Source organism: Sprattus sprattus (assembly GCF_963457725.1).
Source record: "Sprattus sprattus genome assembly, chromosome: 4".
Lineage (NCBI taxonomy): Eukaryota > Metazoa > Chordata > Actinopteri > Clupeiformes > Clupeidae > Sprattus > Sprattus sprattus.
The window spans coordinates 11,120,161-11,138,120 of record NC_137923.1 but is presented as its reverse complement, the minus strand read 5'-3'; the positions used below and the strand labels follow the sequence as shown (position 1 = coordinate 11,138,120).

The 17,960-nt window shown below is 40.6% G+C and overlaps 2 protein-coding genes across 3 annotated transcripts; both read right to left on the bottom strand.

Annotated features, from left to right (window-relative positions):
• Positions 1-5,742: 5,742 nt before the first annotated feature.
• Positions 5,743-12,272, bottom strand: ubxn7 (UBX domain protein 7). Its single transcript, XM_080836545.1, has 11 exons — positions 12,185-12,272; positions 10,874-11,030; positions 10,632-10,699; positions 10,479-10,544; positions 10,256-10,368; positions 9,832-9,978; positions 9,631-9,721; positions 9,233-9,360; positions 6,781-7,258; positions 6,510-6,589; positions 5,743-6,268 (listed from the first exon to the last, which is right to left on the bottom strand). Exons 1-11 carry the CDS (start codon positions 12,252-12,254, stop codon positions 6,107-6,109), a joined length of 1,560 nt encoding a protein of 519 aa, XP_080692671.1. The 5' UTR covers positions 12,255-12,272; the 3' UTR covers positions 5,743-6,106.
• Positions 12,273-12,778: 506 nt separating this feature from the next.
• ppp1r7 (protein phosphatase 1, regulatory (inhibitor) subunit 7) lies at positions 12,779-17,612 on the bottom strand. Of its 2 annotated transcripts, none has more exons than XM_080836729.1 (10): positions 17,571-17,612; positions 16,671-16,763; positions 16,540-16,595; positions 16,362-16,427; positions 16,126-16,256; positions 15,767-15,929; positions 15,300-15,416; positions 15,095-15,199; positions 14,345-14,431; positions 12,779-14,215 (listed from the first exon to the last, which is right to left on the bottom strand). In XM_080836729.1, exons 1-10 carry the CDS (start codon positions 17,608-17,610, stop codon positions 14,039-14,041), a joined length of 1,035 nt encoding a protein of 344 aa, XP_080692855.1. In that variant the 5' UTR covers positions 17,611-17,612; the 3' UTR covers positions 12,779-14,038. The 2 variants fall into 2 exon arrangements, with proteins under 2 accessions (XP_080692855.1, XP_080692856.1); XM_080836730.1 differs by lacking the exon at positions 17,571-17,612 and adding an exon at positions 17,110-17,130.
• Between the last annotated feature and the right edge of the window lie 348 nt (positions 17,613-17,960).

Below are 17,960 nucleotides of genomic sequence, written 5' to 3'. Positions count from 1 at the left end.
AGTGTCAATGTGGCATCCTCTAATTTCCTAAAATGTAGGTTAGCATTTCCTTCTTGGCAGCAGGCCTACCCCTTTTCTTACTCACTGTCTCTCTGTCTCTCTGTGCCTCTTCTCATGTTACCTTTCCAAAAGTTAGTTTAGTTTGTTTCAGTCTGTCACACATGGTTCTTTATGTGAATAAGGACACCAGTACATCAGGCCGAAAATAGCCTGGTATCAGATTACTCATTGATTTTGGGACAATGGGTCGGGGATGTTGGAATTCCAGTGAGCTGTGAAAATCCAGGGGTGCATTTGTAAATTAGCTTAGTAGTTCAGTTTTTTGTGGATAAATGAATCATTCTGTGAATTTGCTATACTGTGCTCTTGTTTTTATGTAGAGCGTCAGAATGCATCTAGGAGTGGACCACATATTCTAGGTTCCATGTGTGTGTATCTAAAACTACATGTTTAAATTCATCCATTTTATGAAATGCTACATTGATGCAAGGGTGTTATTTGTCATCATCCTTATTCTCATTTAATATATCCTGAAACCCACAGAAAAAATACAGAGGACAGGATAGTGGTGTCCTCTATGGACATGCCATGGGTCAAACATGAGCTTTAACCTTTCAGCCCTTGCTCATACTTAATCAGCATTAGGGAACAACCCATGCTTGTACCACAGTGTCGGAGACAAAGGCCAAAATACAAAATGGGTACTGCTTTAACTAACAATGGTCATACACCTAGTGCGTCTGTAAGGTTTGATTCACATGTGGTGAAACGGGTTGGGCCCTGCAGCCTGTGGTCTCCTGGGAAACAAAAAGGATTTTTACACTTAAGGGCAATTAAGGATAACTCTTTTGACAGTTAGACAGATACAGTTATCCTCAAAAGACCTGTTTCATTTTCATTCACTTTGGGCTGTACTATGAGCTGGATGGCAAACATAGCCAAGACCGAATTGCCATGTTTCTGGCTTGGGGTGTATTCTCGAACTATTTGCAGGTTAAGGTACAACCAGGGAACTGTAATCAATGATTTCATCACCCTTTCCTCCAGATGAGCACAAGAATCAGATTTGTATAAAGGGAGTATTTGTATTCACGTAACTTATATGAGAATAACCTGTCTGACTGTTCAAAACATAAAATAACAGGGTAGAGAGTATTATTGCACTGCATGTCACATTTATAATTTTTCCTTGGTGTTCCAACATGCTGCTCATGGTCTAACCTATGCGTCAACTGCAAACTACAGTAACACATTAACAGGCTTCTAGGAAGGGACGAGAGAGCAAGGGAAGTGAACAGGACCTTTTGGGACCTCAGTTCATATGGTCAAGATAATGAGGTACATCAGCAGAAGAGCTGATTAGATTAGGTTAGATGATGTGTCCTATGGCATAGTATGCACAATAGGTGGCTTCACTACACCACACCGGGAGCTTCATGGTTTGTTGCTGAATTCAAGGTGGTGTTTGGTTTCGTGCTGAATTGACTGATGCAGGGAGCTACTTTCTGACTCTGGAAGATGGGGTCACTGAGGACTTGTGTATTAACTAACAGGGGTCATCGGCCTGCCTGTTTGAGCAGCTGCAGGATTAGCTTTTTCTGCAGCCCCTGTGCAAAATCAAAACAAGGTCATGGTCTGGCTGTGAAACACAAAAAAAACTCAATACAAAACATATATCAATCAATAAATCAATCAATCCCTATTTAAACATATTTTTTTTTTCGAAATATGAAGGAAAGCCTCCACTCTCCATTTCTCCCTGTCTTTTGCTGCAGGTTGTGCCATGCCCCATGTGAGACTTATCTCTTTCAACTGGGTTGTTACCATCCTTCTCCAGGTGTTTTTGGGCCTGCCTGCTTTTCTCTTTCCTGATGGTGTGCACCTGAGTGCTATTTTAGGGGAACATTCTTCACTTCAACAGCAGTGTGTGCAGAATGTGTGTCCCCAGTCTGTGAGTTGCTTGGGACTTGTGTCCGCATTCTGGGACTTGTGTCAGCATTCTGTATCATCTGTAGCTTATCAAGTGCTTTCAGGTACAAGATGACATGAGAAGACAAGATGAAGTAGGTTATTGTAGTTGCCAGACCTGACGCCAATGAAACAAATATATCCTACTTTTTGATATATAGCTGTAAGACCTGTAAGAGTTGCTTTTCAAGTTCCATGCCAAAACCAAGTTTCAATTAACTTGAGTAAAACAGACCTTCTTTATTCCTTGTGTGACCCAACAATGGACAATGAACACCTTTTATTCCCACTTGCTGTGCAGGGATTTTGGTCCGTGGTGCTTTGATACAAATCATGATAGTTTGGCAAACAGCGTATCTATTGAATTTGAGATAATGCATCATTAGACCCATGTGCCACATACTGTACCTGTCCATACTAGTATTCACCTTCTCTGGGAGAGGATACAGGCCCTTTCAAGTTAAAGTCAAAACTTTTACTTTTCACTCATGTATTTAGATAGACAATTTGTAAATATTTAGTCTAGTAGTCAAAAATACTGGTGGCAATGTGTTGCAGATTTAGTTGTTGAACCTAATTTTACTTCACCACCTACCGTATTTGATTTGGCTTGGACTTAGAAAACACACCTCTTCATCCTGAACACTGGGTGAGTCGCAATGTTTGTCACCATCTTTAAATAATACCTGAGGTCTTTGTTTCACAACATTTGCTGTTTAAAATATTCAAGGTTAAAAACACATGCCATTTTATACTAGGACACCATGGGCCTCATTCTCGAACATTTTCTGAGGATGTTTCTTACGGTTGTTCTCCCCCTTTTATTCATTTTAGAACATCTGAAGTTCAGAACAAATCCCAGATGAGAAAACTTTTATGAATGCCAAATGTTTTCCTAAATCCACCGGAAGTGGAGTTCAGAAGACATTCCTTCTCAAACGCTTTTCAACTGCGTTCGAGAATGAGGCCCCATATTTTTAGTACTGAGGTGCATGGCAAGTTTCTATGAAGGCAGATTGTGTAAGACCATTTTAACACAGCCAAGCTAATTTGGTTGGACTTGCATGCACAGCTGTGGTTTGGTTGTTCAGTGGAATATCAAACAATATTAAATTACTACAAAAACCTTTGAGACTCTACTTCACCACACTAAATTCAGGGCCCATCCCATTACCATAAAAAGAATGGTAAAGTCTGACCCTAAAATAGAATTTTTTTAGTATTATTTATACAGTATTATTCATACAAGTAAAAAGCTTTCTTCTTTTTAAATCGAACCATTTAGCCATTTAGTCATAAGTCATTGGCAAACAAATTCTGTATGACACCCATTCTCCTCTCACAATGTCCTTTGGGATAAAAACAACTTGGTTAGTATTGCCCAACAGTGGAACATTTTCTTGTGATCAACATTGTTCAACTTAGAAACTACACTTGAACTGTGGAAGTCCAACATCAGTAGAGCTCAACAGAGGACTCCAGTGCTCTGATTTGCTTTGATATTCAGGTTTCCCATTAAAAGATGGAGTCAAGCAGTTACAGTAAATCCCATAACTTCCAACAAATGCCCAACAGTTTCCTCTTTGTTTCAAATACAAAAGCTTGACCTGCCAAGTTGTGTATTTAGTGCCTCCTGGGGAAAAAATTCTGCTCACAACATATTAAGTAACACTAAACATTTAAACCAATACTTGGACACACAAGATTTTCAGGTCCAAATGTCAAATCCTGATGTGTATTTCCAGTCCAAGGGTCCTACTTCAGTCTTTAAAGATTACAAAAGAAATCCTCAACAAAGATACCATTGCGTTGTTCATGTTCCAGTTACATATAATGAATCTTATATCTCTTCATCAGTATGTCATTGTCATGATCATACTGAACATACTTGGGTGAGGGTATGACATCAGGTGTATGCATGCCTGTCTGCATGAGACAAAGGAGTCCCTTTGTGGCTGATATACTTGATTGAAATGAATGTACCCACAAAACATGGACTCTTCAGTGTGATACACACAACACTGTTCTTCCAGAGCATTAGTTAACTCGTTATTGCTGATTCATGTTACCCGGCAAGCCTCTGCTTAACTGGGGGTCAAATTCAACATCGAGATAAAAGACTGAAAGTAGAGCCAGAGCTGAGGCAGACATGCTGTTCTCCCGAGCTGATCACGTATGTGTGCTAAAGTGGAGATGGTCACCATGGAAAACAACAGACCCCAGGGTTACAAAAACATATGGAGACACTTCATAAACAGTGTAAAAAAACACAAAGACCGGCCCTATTTATTCTGTTCATCCCTCTTAAAAACATATCTTCACAATACAAAGATTCATGTCATGAAAAGAACACAAAACACAGATAAATGAATGAAAAGGTTCCTGTGTGATTAGCTTTTACAGCCAAATTCAGGTCTTGTTTTCTACAGTGCCTTTTGGAAACACAATGCAGGCTGAGTGGTAAAGGATGGTCACTGAATAAGCTGAGGAATAGTTTTAGGAAACATTAGGAATCCACTTTCTTTCGAACATGGCCAAAGCGCTCATCTGAGTTCTCAGTGCTACCCGGTCTAGCGTTTTATATGGACCACAAATAAACATCACCCATAACTGCACTTTGTTATAGCACAAGTAAACATGAATCATTTACTTTATGAGGACAAATGGAAGTGAAGTGTTTTCATTACTAATGAGCATCAAAGACATTGGAGAATACTAACTTTCCTCCAAGTAACAATCCAAAACTCTTCCAACAGTGGATGGCCTAAATGACCTGGCCAAAAAGAGTTTATCTTCCTTTTCTTCTTGAATCTCCTAAAAGGTAAATGCAATTGGAATAGGAGTGTAACAATTTTGGGACAGTTGGAAACACAGTACGAACTGATATCCATGGGATCTATTGTTCCAGTCACAAATTCAGCTAGAAGGGCATGTGGACAGTGCAGACCTTTGCCATAGCCAATGGTGTGGCCAGGCCAGCAGATGTCAAAAATGCCCTCTGACAATGTTAAAGACAATGAAAAAGAAAATCCGGGCTCCGCCCCTTGATCTGGTAATCACTCCAAATGTCTATGGGATCTTCCTCTACCCGTGCAACCTCCCTACAACAAGTTTCGTCGGCCTGTTAGTTTTTGTGTAATCCTGCTGATAGACAAACACCACTTTGGCAGAGGTAATAGTAATTAGTCCTCCCAGGAAAATCAGTGAAATCAGCTACCAATACCTCTTGCATAATTTTAATGTGACCTCCAGAAAAAAAAGGGAAAGAGGAGCAAAGAAAATGCATTGATTGATTAGCAACATTTCATGTTAATAGATGTTAGTGTGTTATGCTGTGAGTGAGTTAATGATCTCATGTGGTTTACAATAAACTGCTAAATTTCAGGCAGGTGTAGACTACTTGGGTAGGTGCCAGTTAGCTAGTTAGTTTTTTTCAGTCAAAGAATTCAGCCCCATGAAAAGCTTTGATGGTTAGTTCATCCAACACAATTCAGCTTTTCTGGCATGGTTGATAAGCTTGAATAACAAGACAAATAACTCCATAAACAGTCAAGAATCCCTTTGTTTGATGATTATATTTGAGAATATTTTTCTGGAAATGATACAGAATATAAAAAAGAAAGAAAAAAAGGAAAGACAAACTCACTATGACTAAATGTCAACCTTTACACCATTTTTGTACAGTGCAGGTTTCAGAATTGAGGATTCATCCTCTAAATACCTCTTTTTGAAGCCCCTGCCCCGCCCCGCACCTCCCCTTCCACAGCCGTCTGATTAGATTTCCATGGAGAACAGTTTAATCTCCTCCATCCGATGTCAAGTTCAAGTGTTTGTGACATCTTGGGACAAAAGGGTTTTAAAGACAGCATCTCTTGTTCCATCAGCTCTCAGACACCAAACATTTACGATCTTCTTTTCATCCAACTTCTAAACCTGTCAGTCCTCTACTCTGATTGTAGACCACATGACCCAATCAGGCTGATGTGCATTAAGTGACTGGAGGTGAACGCCAAAGAAAGTGGGGCTCCTATACATCTGTAGTCCTTCTGGGCCTTTAAAGAGGCTCTGACTGTTTTGTGTGTCCAGGTCAATGGGGTGAAAGGAATGGGGCATCTGGCTGAATTGTAGCAGAGGGGGTCTAATTTCTCTCCTGCACAAAAACTGTTTCCTGCGGACACAGTCCCGCTTCCTGCAGTGTGATGTCATAGTCCAAGTGGGCAAGTTTCCGCCTGGGGAAATTGGTGACGAGTTCAAAGCGTTCATTGGGGTAGCCTTTGGACTGCACGTGCCTCACCAGTACCTGGGAACAGGAATGGGAACAGCTTGAGATTTTAAAAGATTCAGGCTGAGATAATTATGAGATAAGGTTGGATGTTACATCCAGAAACACGACCACCGACGACAACCACTGTTTTTTTCCTATCACTCCTAACAGTAACAAAACAAAGATGCTTCGTTTAAAAAATATGATGACAGCGTGTTTGTTGCAATAACAGGCAAGGAAGGTTTGGAACATGTGAGAGAGAATTGCTAGTACTTACTATTAGTGATGCATTGGTAGATAGCGCAATCTGTTCCCTCTGTCCATCTGGGTATCGCAACATGAGTTGAGCCTTCGGGCCTACAGTCATAAAAGAGTGCATAGCACATCCACAGTCAGTCAAAAAATTATATGAACACCCTTAATCCAATTTCAGCCAATTTATAAAACAGTGCTCAAATCACTTAAAAATGATTGTTCCCCAGGATCACTTTGAATAACACGGTCCTTGACATATGACCAAATGTAAAAGAGCATCAGTAATGGCGTACCATTATCATCGGGTTCACTAGCACTGATCTCGGAAGGTTGTGTGTGCTGGCCTGATGATGAGTGGTTGTTCTCCCCATGCTGCCGCTGGTTTGAGCTGGGCTTTGTCTGCTGGTTCGATGTGCTGGGCTCCAGGTGGTTCTTCTTGCTTTCCTCTTTCCTGTGGCATGATACTTTGTGTGGGGACTTCCTGTGGTGGGCAGGGCTTTCTGGCCTGGTGGGTGGGGCAGGTGTTGAGGGCGGGGCAGAGGCAGCTGAAGGTGATTGGTGACCGTCTAATGAGTCCTCGCCTGCTCCGCCCTCATTGTCAGAACCGTCCACTGAAATGAGGCCCTCGCTGTCAGAGAAAGGCTCAGCATCAGAGTCATCATCGGAGCGTGAGTCGGGTTGGTCCTGGGCCGACTCATAGTGGGTCTCCTGCAGCGAGGCCCGAATGGCCGCCTCAAGCTGACTGTCCTCGCTGGCGTCGATTAGACTCTCCTGAGAGTGTAAAGTAGATAGAACTGTAAGGGGGTGTCACAAAGGCAACACCACTACCGTCTATGGCTGTTCATTATCTGAACTATGTGCATAGTACACCACTGGAACAAATCTAGCCATATATTTGTCTGAAACGGGACTAAAGAATCGGAGCCCAACAAAAAGGTATAAAATCGGTCTGCTTATATTCAACTCTTTATGCGCATCAACAACATATATTTTACAGTTGAATGAGCTACCTTAGTTTCCAGACTATTAACTGCGGTTTATGCATTCGTTTTGTAAAATTCCTGCAGCCCTGCAGTTAATAGTCGGGTGCAGTCTCTACATGGGAATGCACTAGTTAACCTAGCTATGAACTATACATGCTATCTCTAGCTTAGTGAACCATCTGTTATGGTAGTTGCTAGTCTGTGTAATATGAACTCATGCACAGGAACCCAGAGGGTTTCTCCCAATCATCTATTATCCATCTTCACAGTTGGCTGCTAATGTGCGTTAATATGAACTCATATTATACACTTTATTGGCAGCCGAACTCTACCCACTCACTTTGTCTCTTTTTTAACTTCCAGATCTAGATTATCTTTGCTGTGGGATGCTGCTGTAGTCTCTCCACAGTGATTTACTTGTTACGTTTACTGCATTACCACAATCAACATTTTTTTTTTTTTTTTTAAATCAGCTCAACAATAAAAGACAGTCTTAGGTTAAGAGTGATCACAACCATTTGCAGATAGAAAGGTTAAATAGCTTCACATAGGGGTGACAGTGGTACAGGAGGCAGAGAAGTCGTTTAGTATTCAGAAGGTTGCTAGTTCGATTCCCTGTCGAAGCGTCCTTGAGCAAGACACTGAACCCCTAATTGCTCCTGCTGCAGTGTGCCATCAGTGTAAAAATGTAAAATGTGTATACATCCTTGTAAGTCACTTTGGATTAAAGCGTCTGCTAAATGACTAAAATCTAAAAAAAAACAAGACATTAAACAGTCCTGAGAGAAATAAAGGGATATCAGTGGAGCAAGGGTGTAAGGTGAACAACAGGGGGTTCAAGTCCCCCCTCCCCTTTCTCGAACACGTTTATTCAGTGGTTACCAGGGGGTCTATTAACGATTTGACTTAAACATTAAGCGTCTATTCCCACACATCACCATAACACTTAATAAATGTATGGTTTTCACTGTGAGTGGGAATGATGTAGCATATGTGTGTGTGCATACGTGCCAGGAGAGTTGATTGAAATGCCCATCCCATACAACTTTGAAATGGCTTGTAGCACTCGCATCACAACTACATGGCATTTAGTTTTACGTGACAGGATGATGAAACAATGAATAAACTGCGGTTAATAAACGGGGACGGTCAATACACCAGTTTGTTTGATCAAATTACATAAAATACTGTAATGCGGTTAATAAATGGTGCTGTTTAGTTTGGAAAATATGGTACCAGAGTATGGGGGAGCTGGAACCACATACAGGTTTCGTGCCCACGAGGACCCTGGTTCGATTCTAGCCTGAGGTTATTTCTCAAGCCCACTCCCCATCTCTCTCTCCAACTCCCTTCCTGTCAAATGTTCACTGTTCTATCACTACAGGCTAGAAAAGCCCAAAACAGAAACAAAAAAAACCTCAATTGTGCAACCTTACATTGTATACTGTTTTTAATGCCCTGAATGCAAAATGCCTTTTTTGTCCAGTTTAATGTACTTCAAACACATTGAATATGTGTACCTTTTTGTGTTACTCTGTCCCGTCGTGTATGTGTGTGTGTGTGTGTGTGTGTGTGTGTGTGTGTGCGCGTGCATGCGTGCATGTGCAAGCCTGTCTGTCTGTCTGTCTTTAAATGAGAAAAGCACACCTAAACAATAACCTATTAATGAGAAATAAATATCAGTTCAAATTAAGTAACATCATGTTGAGTTTGTGTAAGAGCCTGACACCCACTGGAGGGTGATCAATAGGCAAAGGTTTACCGAGCGCGCTCTCTTTGCAGGGGGCTGACAGGACAGTCCATCCAGCTGTCCGTGCTCAGTCAGGAACCCCGTCACCTGGTCTAGGAATGAGGTCACGTCCAACTCATTCCACTCCACCATCTTTTGACCTACCAGTGACAAAGCTCAAAGGTTACTGGGGTACAATGCATTATTGACCATAACTCTGCGTTCTGAGCTAGTCAAAGATTAACACGCACCTACCACAGACAAGTTATGAAAGTGCAATTTTCTTTCAACATTTATATTATAGTTGTAAGTGACCTTATTTGTGAAGATGGTGGATAAAGGCACTGCAGATTTTAGAGCTATTATTAAGACATGAAGAGCAATAAAAAAAAAAACACATCAGGTAGGCAAAAAGGTCAGCATTCTCTCACCTGTTCTGGGATCCAATATGGAGATGTATGGGAATTTGTTCAGTTTGTAAAACTGTATATACCTCTGTCCCTCTTCACTATCATGGTACACCTGTGCATGCAATTAAAGATAGGAGAAATAAAAGAAGAAAAGAAGTGATGTTTAGTATTCAGTGTTCAGTATGTGTGTTTAAAAGAGATGAGGTTTGTGCTTATATTCACCTGCCAGAATATGAAGTGCTCTCTGATGATGGACTTGACTGCATCATTACTCCACACATCCCTGTTTAGGCACTGACAGGCAAAGTCTTGCACGTTCTGAATGTTGATCATCAGCCATTTGTTGGAAAGCTGCCCAGTGTCCTTTGCCTACAGCAGCATAAATGAAAAGTAACACTGAGTCACACAACAGTGCTACCAATCATTACTTATAAATCATAAACAACAGCAAGGCAGCAGTTAAACATTTTCACTTCTGCATTTAACATTGCATCATCATGTTGTGATTTAGCACATGGCTTTACTTTACTGTAAGAATCAATTTTGACTTTGCATGAAGAAGCTTGCTCTGCAACTGGCGAAAGGAGCACGACTTTGACATAGAAGCATCATTACACCCTCTACTGGTAAACATCAGAATGCTCACCGTTTCAAAGCTCCCCTTATGCATCAGCTCAATAGGTGGACGGAAGAGGTCAGCCAGTGTGCTCAGTTTCTTGTCCATTGGGCTGCCATTCCTTAGCTCCTGTTCCTGTCTGACTGTAAGCCAAGAGGAAACACACCGTCAATAAAAAGCACCTCTAAACTGCCAGGTGTCTAGCGTAAAGATGTGCCACTTTAGCTAGTTATAGAAAGAATTGCCCACTTACTGGTTTCTGTCTGGAAGTCCCGAAAGCCATCAAAAATGGAACGGGCAGGTCTTCGTCGCTTTGGTACTGTTGGGGGATAAAGGGATATTATGGATCTGTCTGTGAAGAACAATGAGCTCTTGCTATGGCTTCAACTGAGCATATTGTAGTTACCTCCAAATAATGGCTCTGGCTCCACCAGTATGTCTTGCTTCTGTGGGATTGGTGCCCGAACATCATCTCTGTGGAAATGTTAGGACAGGAATAAAGAAAATGACACTCAGGTACAGGCAAACCGCACTATAACCCCTAAACAGGAGTCAGGTTTGGGTCTGTGATAACGCCAATGTCTTATCAGAAATATATAGACAAAGATAGCACAGGTGGACTGCCAGTGAACCAACTCATTAACTCACTCTGCAGGTTGACTTCTATTGCTTGAAGCCCCAGCTGAACTAGAGCTGGTGCTGGGCTCCTCTGCAATCCCCCCTCCATCCAGGAACATGGTCACTGCCATCTCTAAATTATTGTTGCAGGCCTCCAGCATATGCTGTCCCACACTCTCAGTGGCCCCTGTGGGAAATCCAAAAGAGCACATTCAGACCAATAGGGAGAGCAAAAAAAACATGTCACTGTATAGCCAGGTGCAAACTCTGTGTTCAGATGTGGCAAATCAATCAATTAATACAATTCATCAATATAAACCATACTTTCCACATCTAACAGTCTTTGCACGACGGATACGAAAAGAACGGATGGACCTCTATGAACCAATGACACTTACTGTAACAGTAAGCACTCTGTAAGGGTTCCTCGTTATTGCGCATGCGTCACACAGCTGACATGCTCGTCTGAGACTAGTTTCAGGCAGGCACAGGCTTCACGGTTTCACGTTTAGGATGTTACAAGAAAGTTATACATGCACAAGATCGAAAAGTGAAAAGTGTCATGAAAATAGTTCTTTATTTAAAAGAGTGCAATATTTGTAATCATTATCCACATACTCCTCCCCGAGTCATTTCACTTATCACTCAGACCTAGAAACGGAATAATTGATACAATTTCTGCCTTAAACCGCCATATTGTTGGTAGACTTAATGGTATAAGAGCTCGCTTCGTAAAAATCGATCGAAGGGTTAAGAGGGTTAAAAAGTTGCAAACAGGTTGACGATACAGTACCGTTAGCTTCTTCTGACTGTAACATTATATATCTGGACCGATAACATGCTATCAGTGAGACGTTTTGGACTCACCATTACTCATTTAGAAAGAGCCAGAGTGAGCTTACTAGCTAGCTTCATATTTGCAGGAATATGTTGCACACAACGACGTCAATAGACAAGGCAGTGAGAAACGCAACACTGTCAGGAGGGAGTTCAAGGCATGGAGTGATCATAAAACTAGCTTTAACATACATCGAATGCATTTATTTCATGGATTTAGGGCGGGGTATTGATTTTTGGAGAGTCTGAATTCCCAAATCAGTACAACATAAGCAGCAAGTGATTTGCTTGTATCCTTAGCAAGCTAACTTGCTAGCTAGCTCCTTCTTGTCTCAGCCAGGTCTTTTTCCCTTGCATGACAGAGGGGGCAGTAACGTTAGCTAGGTAGTGATGCCCCGTCTAAGTTCCATGCGCAATTTCTGGATTAAAAGAGTGTACCTCATTTTTCTCGCAGTACCTTAGCAAATGTGGATTGCTACACGTTTTACAAAATACTATATTTACCCGTTATGGCAGTGAACTGTTGTATTAACCCATTCAGCCCCGGTGCTGATGCATCTCCGAGTGTCGCCATCTTACCGCCACCGACAACAACACAGTAATGCGCCTGCGCACAGCTGACCAATATTTACACCGCCTCAGTGGATTCGTCACGCATGGCTTCAGTTAGATTCTGGGTAATGTATTCCTATCATCTACAGCCCAACACATTTTGTAGTATAACAAGTTAGTTTTATTTTATACCAAGAATAGATGTATTGGTCTGTTGTTGGTTGCCGTTTGTGTTTCACATTGTATTTCAGTGAGGAAGGCCATATACACTCAGTTGTAATTTGGTAACCTATAGTGATAGCATGGCGGTGTGATATGAAGAGATGTTTCTTAACATTGCATACAGGTACTTATGTCTGTTTAAACCCTTCAATAGCATTGGTTTACATGTTTCTCTCCACGAAAATGTAAACATTGCAGGAAACATCAAGATGCAAAGAATGTCCAAAAAGGAAGGACCATCTTCTCACTGTTTTGTCAAAAATAATCATGTCTTAAAGCAATTATTTGAAAAATGAATATAATGTTAATATATGTAGCCCAATGCATTGTTAAAATGAACTTTATTTGTTTAATCTGTTTCTTAATAATACATTCAGTTCAAAACAGTGAACCAAGCGCTTGTAAAACTCAAACAAAAATAAACAAGCAAATAAGAAAATTTGTCCCAAAGTTATTCCTGTGAAAAGGTTCTCTCCCAGATAGTACCAGCGGAACAGTACTTTCCAAAACTTTCCTTTTCCTAAACTGGACAACAAAGTAATGGAGAGCAGAGCACACATGCCAATACAGGATGTCATTCCCACCAATTCCATAGGTTCACCTGCTAAATCAATACTGAATACCTGAGCCACTCCGTGACAGTGAATCCTTACCAGCAGGTCCTGCAGCAGTGCCTAGATCTGGCCAGAAGGTTTCACCCATTCAACAATGCCACACAATGATGTTGACAAATCCCTCACTCACACCAAACATTATTATATTTGTTAGTAGGACAGTGTGCTCGTCAGTGAAAACAAAGTGCACTGCCATTCAGATACTACCAAAGATAATGACTTCAACAAAATTCCCTCATGATGCCACATGCAGATTATGGACGAATGTATTTTTCCAGTTATGAGAAAGAGTGGGTGTCTGTCAATACAACCATTTTGATGCAAATTCAGCAACATTGCACAGTATGCAAAAAGCAGCTGTACAGAAAATACAACGTACTTTGCACTGAAGGCAACTGTCAGTAGTGTAGTGTTTGTTATTGGGAAGATCCAATTTGGGTGAATGGGAAGAAATAAAACAAATAAATATGTCTTGACATATCTTTATCCAACTTTGTTAAATCTGGAGGATATCTCCTAGACACACTTCTAAAAAAATCATTACCCCCATCAGAATGAGCCTTAAAAATCCTTACATCACACTCATTTTAAGCTCCAAGGTGGTAGGGGAGTGGGTGGAATGCTACAGCACCATTCCCAAATCTACATGCACAGAGATGGCTTCACATCACGAGGTCTGAGGCCTCAGCACAGGCCCTCCCACACCTCACTTTCCATGTTTCTCATTGCAGTTTATTAAGCTGATTAATAAAAGAACACACAAAAAGTCTCAGTGTGCGCCTTTGCATGTGCTTGTGTGTTGCCAAGATAAACAGGGTGGTGGTGGGGAGGGGATGTGATGAAGAGAAGGGAGATAAAGGTGTATACATGAGTGACCCTAAGGATGGGAGTGTTGCATACATGGTGCGTGTGGGGACGGGGTGGGAAGCGAGACTGGCATTGGGAGGCAAACTGCACATCACGGAGGTGGTCAAAAGCGGATGAAGGTGGCATCAATTTGCCTAACGCTGGGCAAAGCCAACATGATCTTGCGTCTGTACTGAGGGTCCTTTTGTAGCGGGTTCCTCTCTAGATAAACCGTCTCTAAGCCTTTGGCATTCTTCAGCTCATCAAGATCTGACCAGTTGTCAATTTGATTATCATTCATCTAGTAAACATGGAGAGAGTAACAAGAGGGTAAGATGGAGAGGAAAAAGATAGGAGGAAAAAATACCTGCTTAGTGTGTTAACATTTTTAACTTTGTAAAAATCTTTTTGTCTTTGTCCTGGTCCTTACCCAGAACTCCTGCAACTCTGTCAGGTGGCTGATATTTTCAATTTTTTTTATCCGGTTGGCAGCGATGTCCAGAGTTGTCAGCTTTTTCTGAAGGGAGTTAGAGTTAGACAGAAGACACAAGAACATAAGAGAGCTTCTATTTCCGGAAACATTTTAGGTACTTAAAAGGAGCTACTGTTAACTGGGTCATGTATAGAGACAAAACTATACCAGCGGAATAGCTATAAATAGAGAATTGCATTGAATCTCTTCTAGTTATTTTGTACATGTCAATGTGTGGCTGTGTTCAACTGTTAAAGTGCAACAACAAATTAAACATTTACATTCAGAATTTTAGTTATTCATTTACTTTCTATTTAATGAAACACAAATGATGGTTGATGTTAAAACTCTCATTTAAGTGGAAAATTATTATTAAGAGAAAGTTATGGCATGTTAAAAACCACATGTAACAGTCTAGATGATCTTACTAACAAATTAGCCTCCATTTGAGGGAAATGCATTGCAATCTTGGCATGTGTTTAGCGTAATATTTATTTTGTGGTACCAGTGCACTTCCATTACTTGTTAGCAATATTAGCAGTCAACAAAATCAGAGATGCAATATTCATGCAGCAACTGAATGTCATAGAAACAGAACACAAACACCCATGCTAATCAGATTTTGGCTACATCAAGCCATTTTTCAATTGCTAAGGGTTTCAATAAATACCACTGACAAACTTACTGATATCCTCATTAAGAACTTACATTGTTTTCCAATCCCTCAATAACTTCAACTCCATTGTGACTCAGGTACAGCTCCTTTAAGTTTACTAGACATTGCAAACCCTCCATTTTTGTGATCCGATTGCTCTGAAGAGGAGAGACATATGTAAATGAGTGTGTTTCCGTTCACATGAACGAAAGCCAAATATATAAATTATTTCTGTGTGCATGAATAAGACAAACATACTTGAATACTGAGGACGGTGAGATTATGTAGGCCATCAAGGTTTTGCAACTGGGTGATTTTATTTGTTCCGAGAAACAAACTTTGCAGAGAAGACAATGAATCCAGATTCTCGATCATCTATAAAACACACAATAACATCAATGAATACATTTAGAAACTTATCAACAAAGCATTTATCCATCAATTAGTATGTGTTATCAGTCATTTTGTTTACTTGGAAGTGTGTTCAAGACTATGGTCACTTAGGCCAAGTAGTTAAGCTACAGTAGCTGACACAACATGCCACACTTCGGGCCCTTATTTAAATATAAGATGACAACCACCCATTTTGTGAATGGCGGCTGAGAAATTCTAAGAAGTGACAGGAGAAATATGAGAATAGGTAGCTGCCAAATAGTGTGTGAAGTGAATGCATACAAGTAATGTTTTCATAACATGTGTGCATATGTAAGTGTCCTAGTTCTTACTCGAATGCGATTGGATCCAAGCTCCAGCATCTCCAGGTTGGTCAGGTTATCAAGGTTGGCAATGGACGATATCTTGTTGTGAAGCAGGAAAAGCTTGGTGAGCTTAGTGAGCCGCTCCACACCCTCCGTTTTTCTCAAGACATTAAAGGATACGTCCAACTGCCTGTAAATCACAGACTGACCGATCACTATCCCTTCCGGACATACCCAGCTCTACATAACCACACATGCCACCCATACAAAATAAAAGCATGACAGCATATCCAAGAGATGTAATTTATTAAATTACTCAAGAGGAATGTATCACTGTTCAGCTTATGCATGAATACAGCACGAGCACATGTAAAACCAATACCTACTCAAGCTCAGTAAGTGCATCAAGGTTTTCCAACTTGCGGATCTGGTTGTCATAGAGGTCCAGCTCCCGTAAGGACACCAGACCTTCAAGATTCTCAACGCACTTGATGAGGTTCTGTCTGAGAGAAAGTGTCTGGCAAAGACAAGAGGGCATCAAGTACGGCAAAGAAGAAGGTAAGCAAATATAAACGATAGTTTTGTATATACACAATGCCTTCTTTTATGAAAGTGAACCAACCTTTGCCTTCTGTAAGACCTCTAACCCCTCAATCTTGCCAATTCGGCAATGGATAAGATCTACATCCTTTGATGAAAATAATTGGGGATAAAATAGATCAAAAGTTAAAAAGTTTAATTTAGCTAATAAAACATCAGACAAGGCACTGAACAGATACACAGACCATCTTTTCACTAACCTCCTCTTCAGGATCAAGGGTTATAGTGTCCATATCAACAGGAGACTCCTCTTTATCTGAAGAAAAGGTTAAGTTAATTGTTACAATCTGGCAGTTAAGTAAGAAATACCATTTTTAGGGGAGGTTGTCACCTGTTGATGGTTGCTGAGGGTCAACTTCTCCATTGATGTTCTTCCTCTTAGTCTCATCATCGCCAGATTCCTCTGACTCTCCCCTCCTATCAACTGCGGTCAAGACATACGTTTTGAAAATCACTAGTCTAGTAATCAGTTCATAAAGGCGTAATGCCATGTACACCTCAGCCGGTCATGACATGTAACAATATTTCGGAAGGACTAACAATGACTGACTGTATTTTCTAGAAAGATAAGGGCACGTTAGCTGCAGTGACACAGAACACTCCATGTGATTCGCCAATCCTGACTGACAGTTAACAATAAACATGTATAAACTGTGGCAATGCATGGTAATGTTGACACGATCAAAAGACCACGATTGGAGTGATTAACGGTGTCGTATTCATAATGGCTTAATATTTGCCTGACAGGCTAGCAAGATAACATATCTTACCACCTTGTTAGCAAAGTACTGGTAATGAAACTGGAAATGAAAGTAACGTTATAACACTGACTGTTGTGTAACTTAGCAGGTTGGCTGGATTTCTAGTTAACGTTATAGGCACAACCAGCTCTTATTAACAGATTCAGCACAGCACATTTCTATTGCGATAACTAAAACGGTCAACGTTGCTTCCTTGCAACGTAACATACTGCTGTAGCCCTAGCAAGCTGACAAGCTAGGTAGCTATCCTAGCACGCTAAATAGATAGCCAGCAAGCGTAGTGTTGCGAGCGTAAACAATCACCAATACATGGGAATGAATGCTTGAATCATGGAAGAGATCCGAGGAGACTGTAATTTCCCCATAAATAATGTGGCACTCAGAGAACAAAAATGAACGCAACATTTATATTATCTTAATTTAATCACAAAATGGAATAATGCAAGAGATACATTTAAGTGTATTCTCACCTTCCATTTCTTGGGGCTCGCCAACAGACAAGGTAGCCATCTTTTCCTGAATCCACCCACTGCTGAATGATTGACATTTATATGAACCAATCCAAACAGAGTTATTCACCGACTGATATTATCGACCATGAACGGTGAACCTGTAATGAAAAAGAGTTAAAGATTTTTCTGAATTCATTCATAATTCAGTTATATTGACCATATTTTAAAGTGTATAGCATTTGGTCATTATAAGATAAGATAAACCTTTATTAATCCCCTTAGAGAAATTCAAGGTTAAAAACAGCAAGGACAGTTACAAGTAAGAGTGGGTTACAAGGTTATAAGAATAAAATATATAAATAAAAAGACAAATAAATTACAAAAAAGTACACTGAGCAGCTGGCCCTA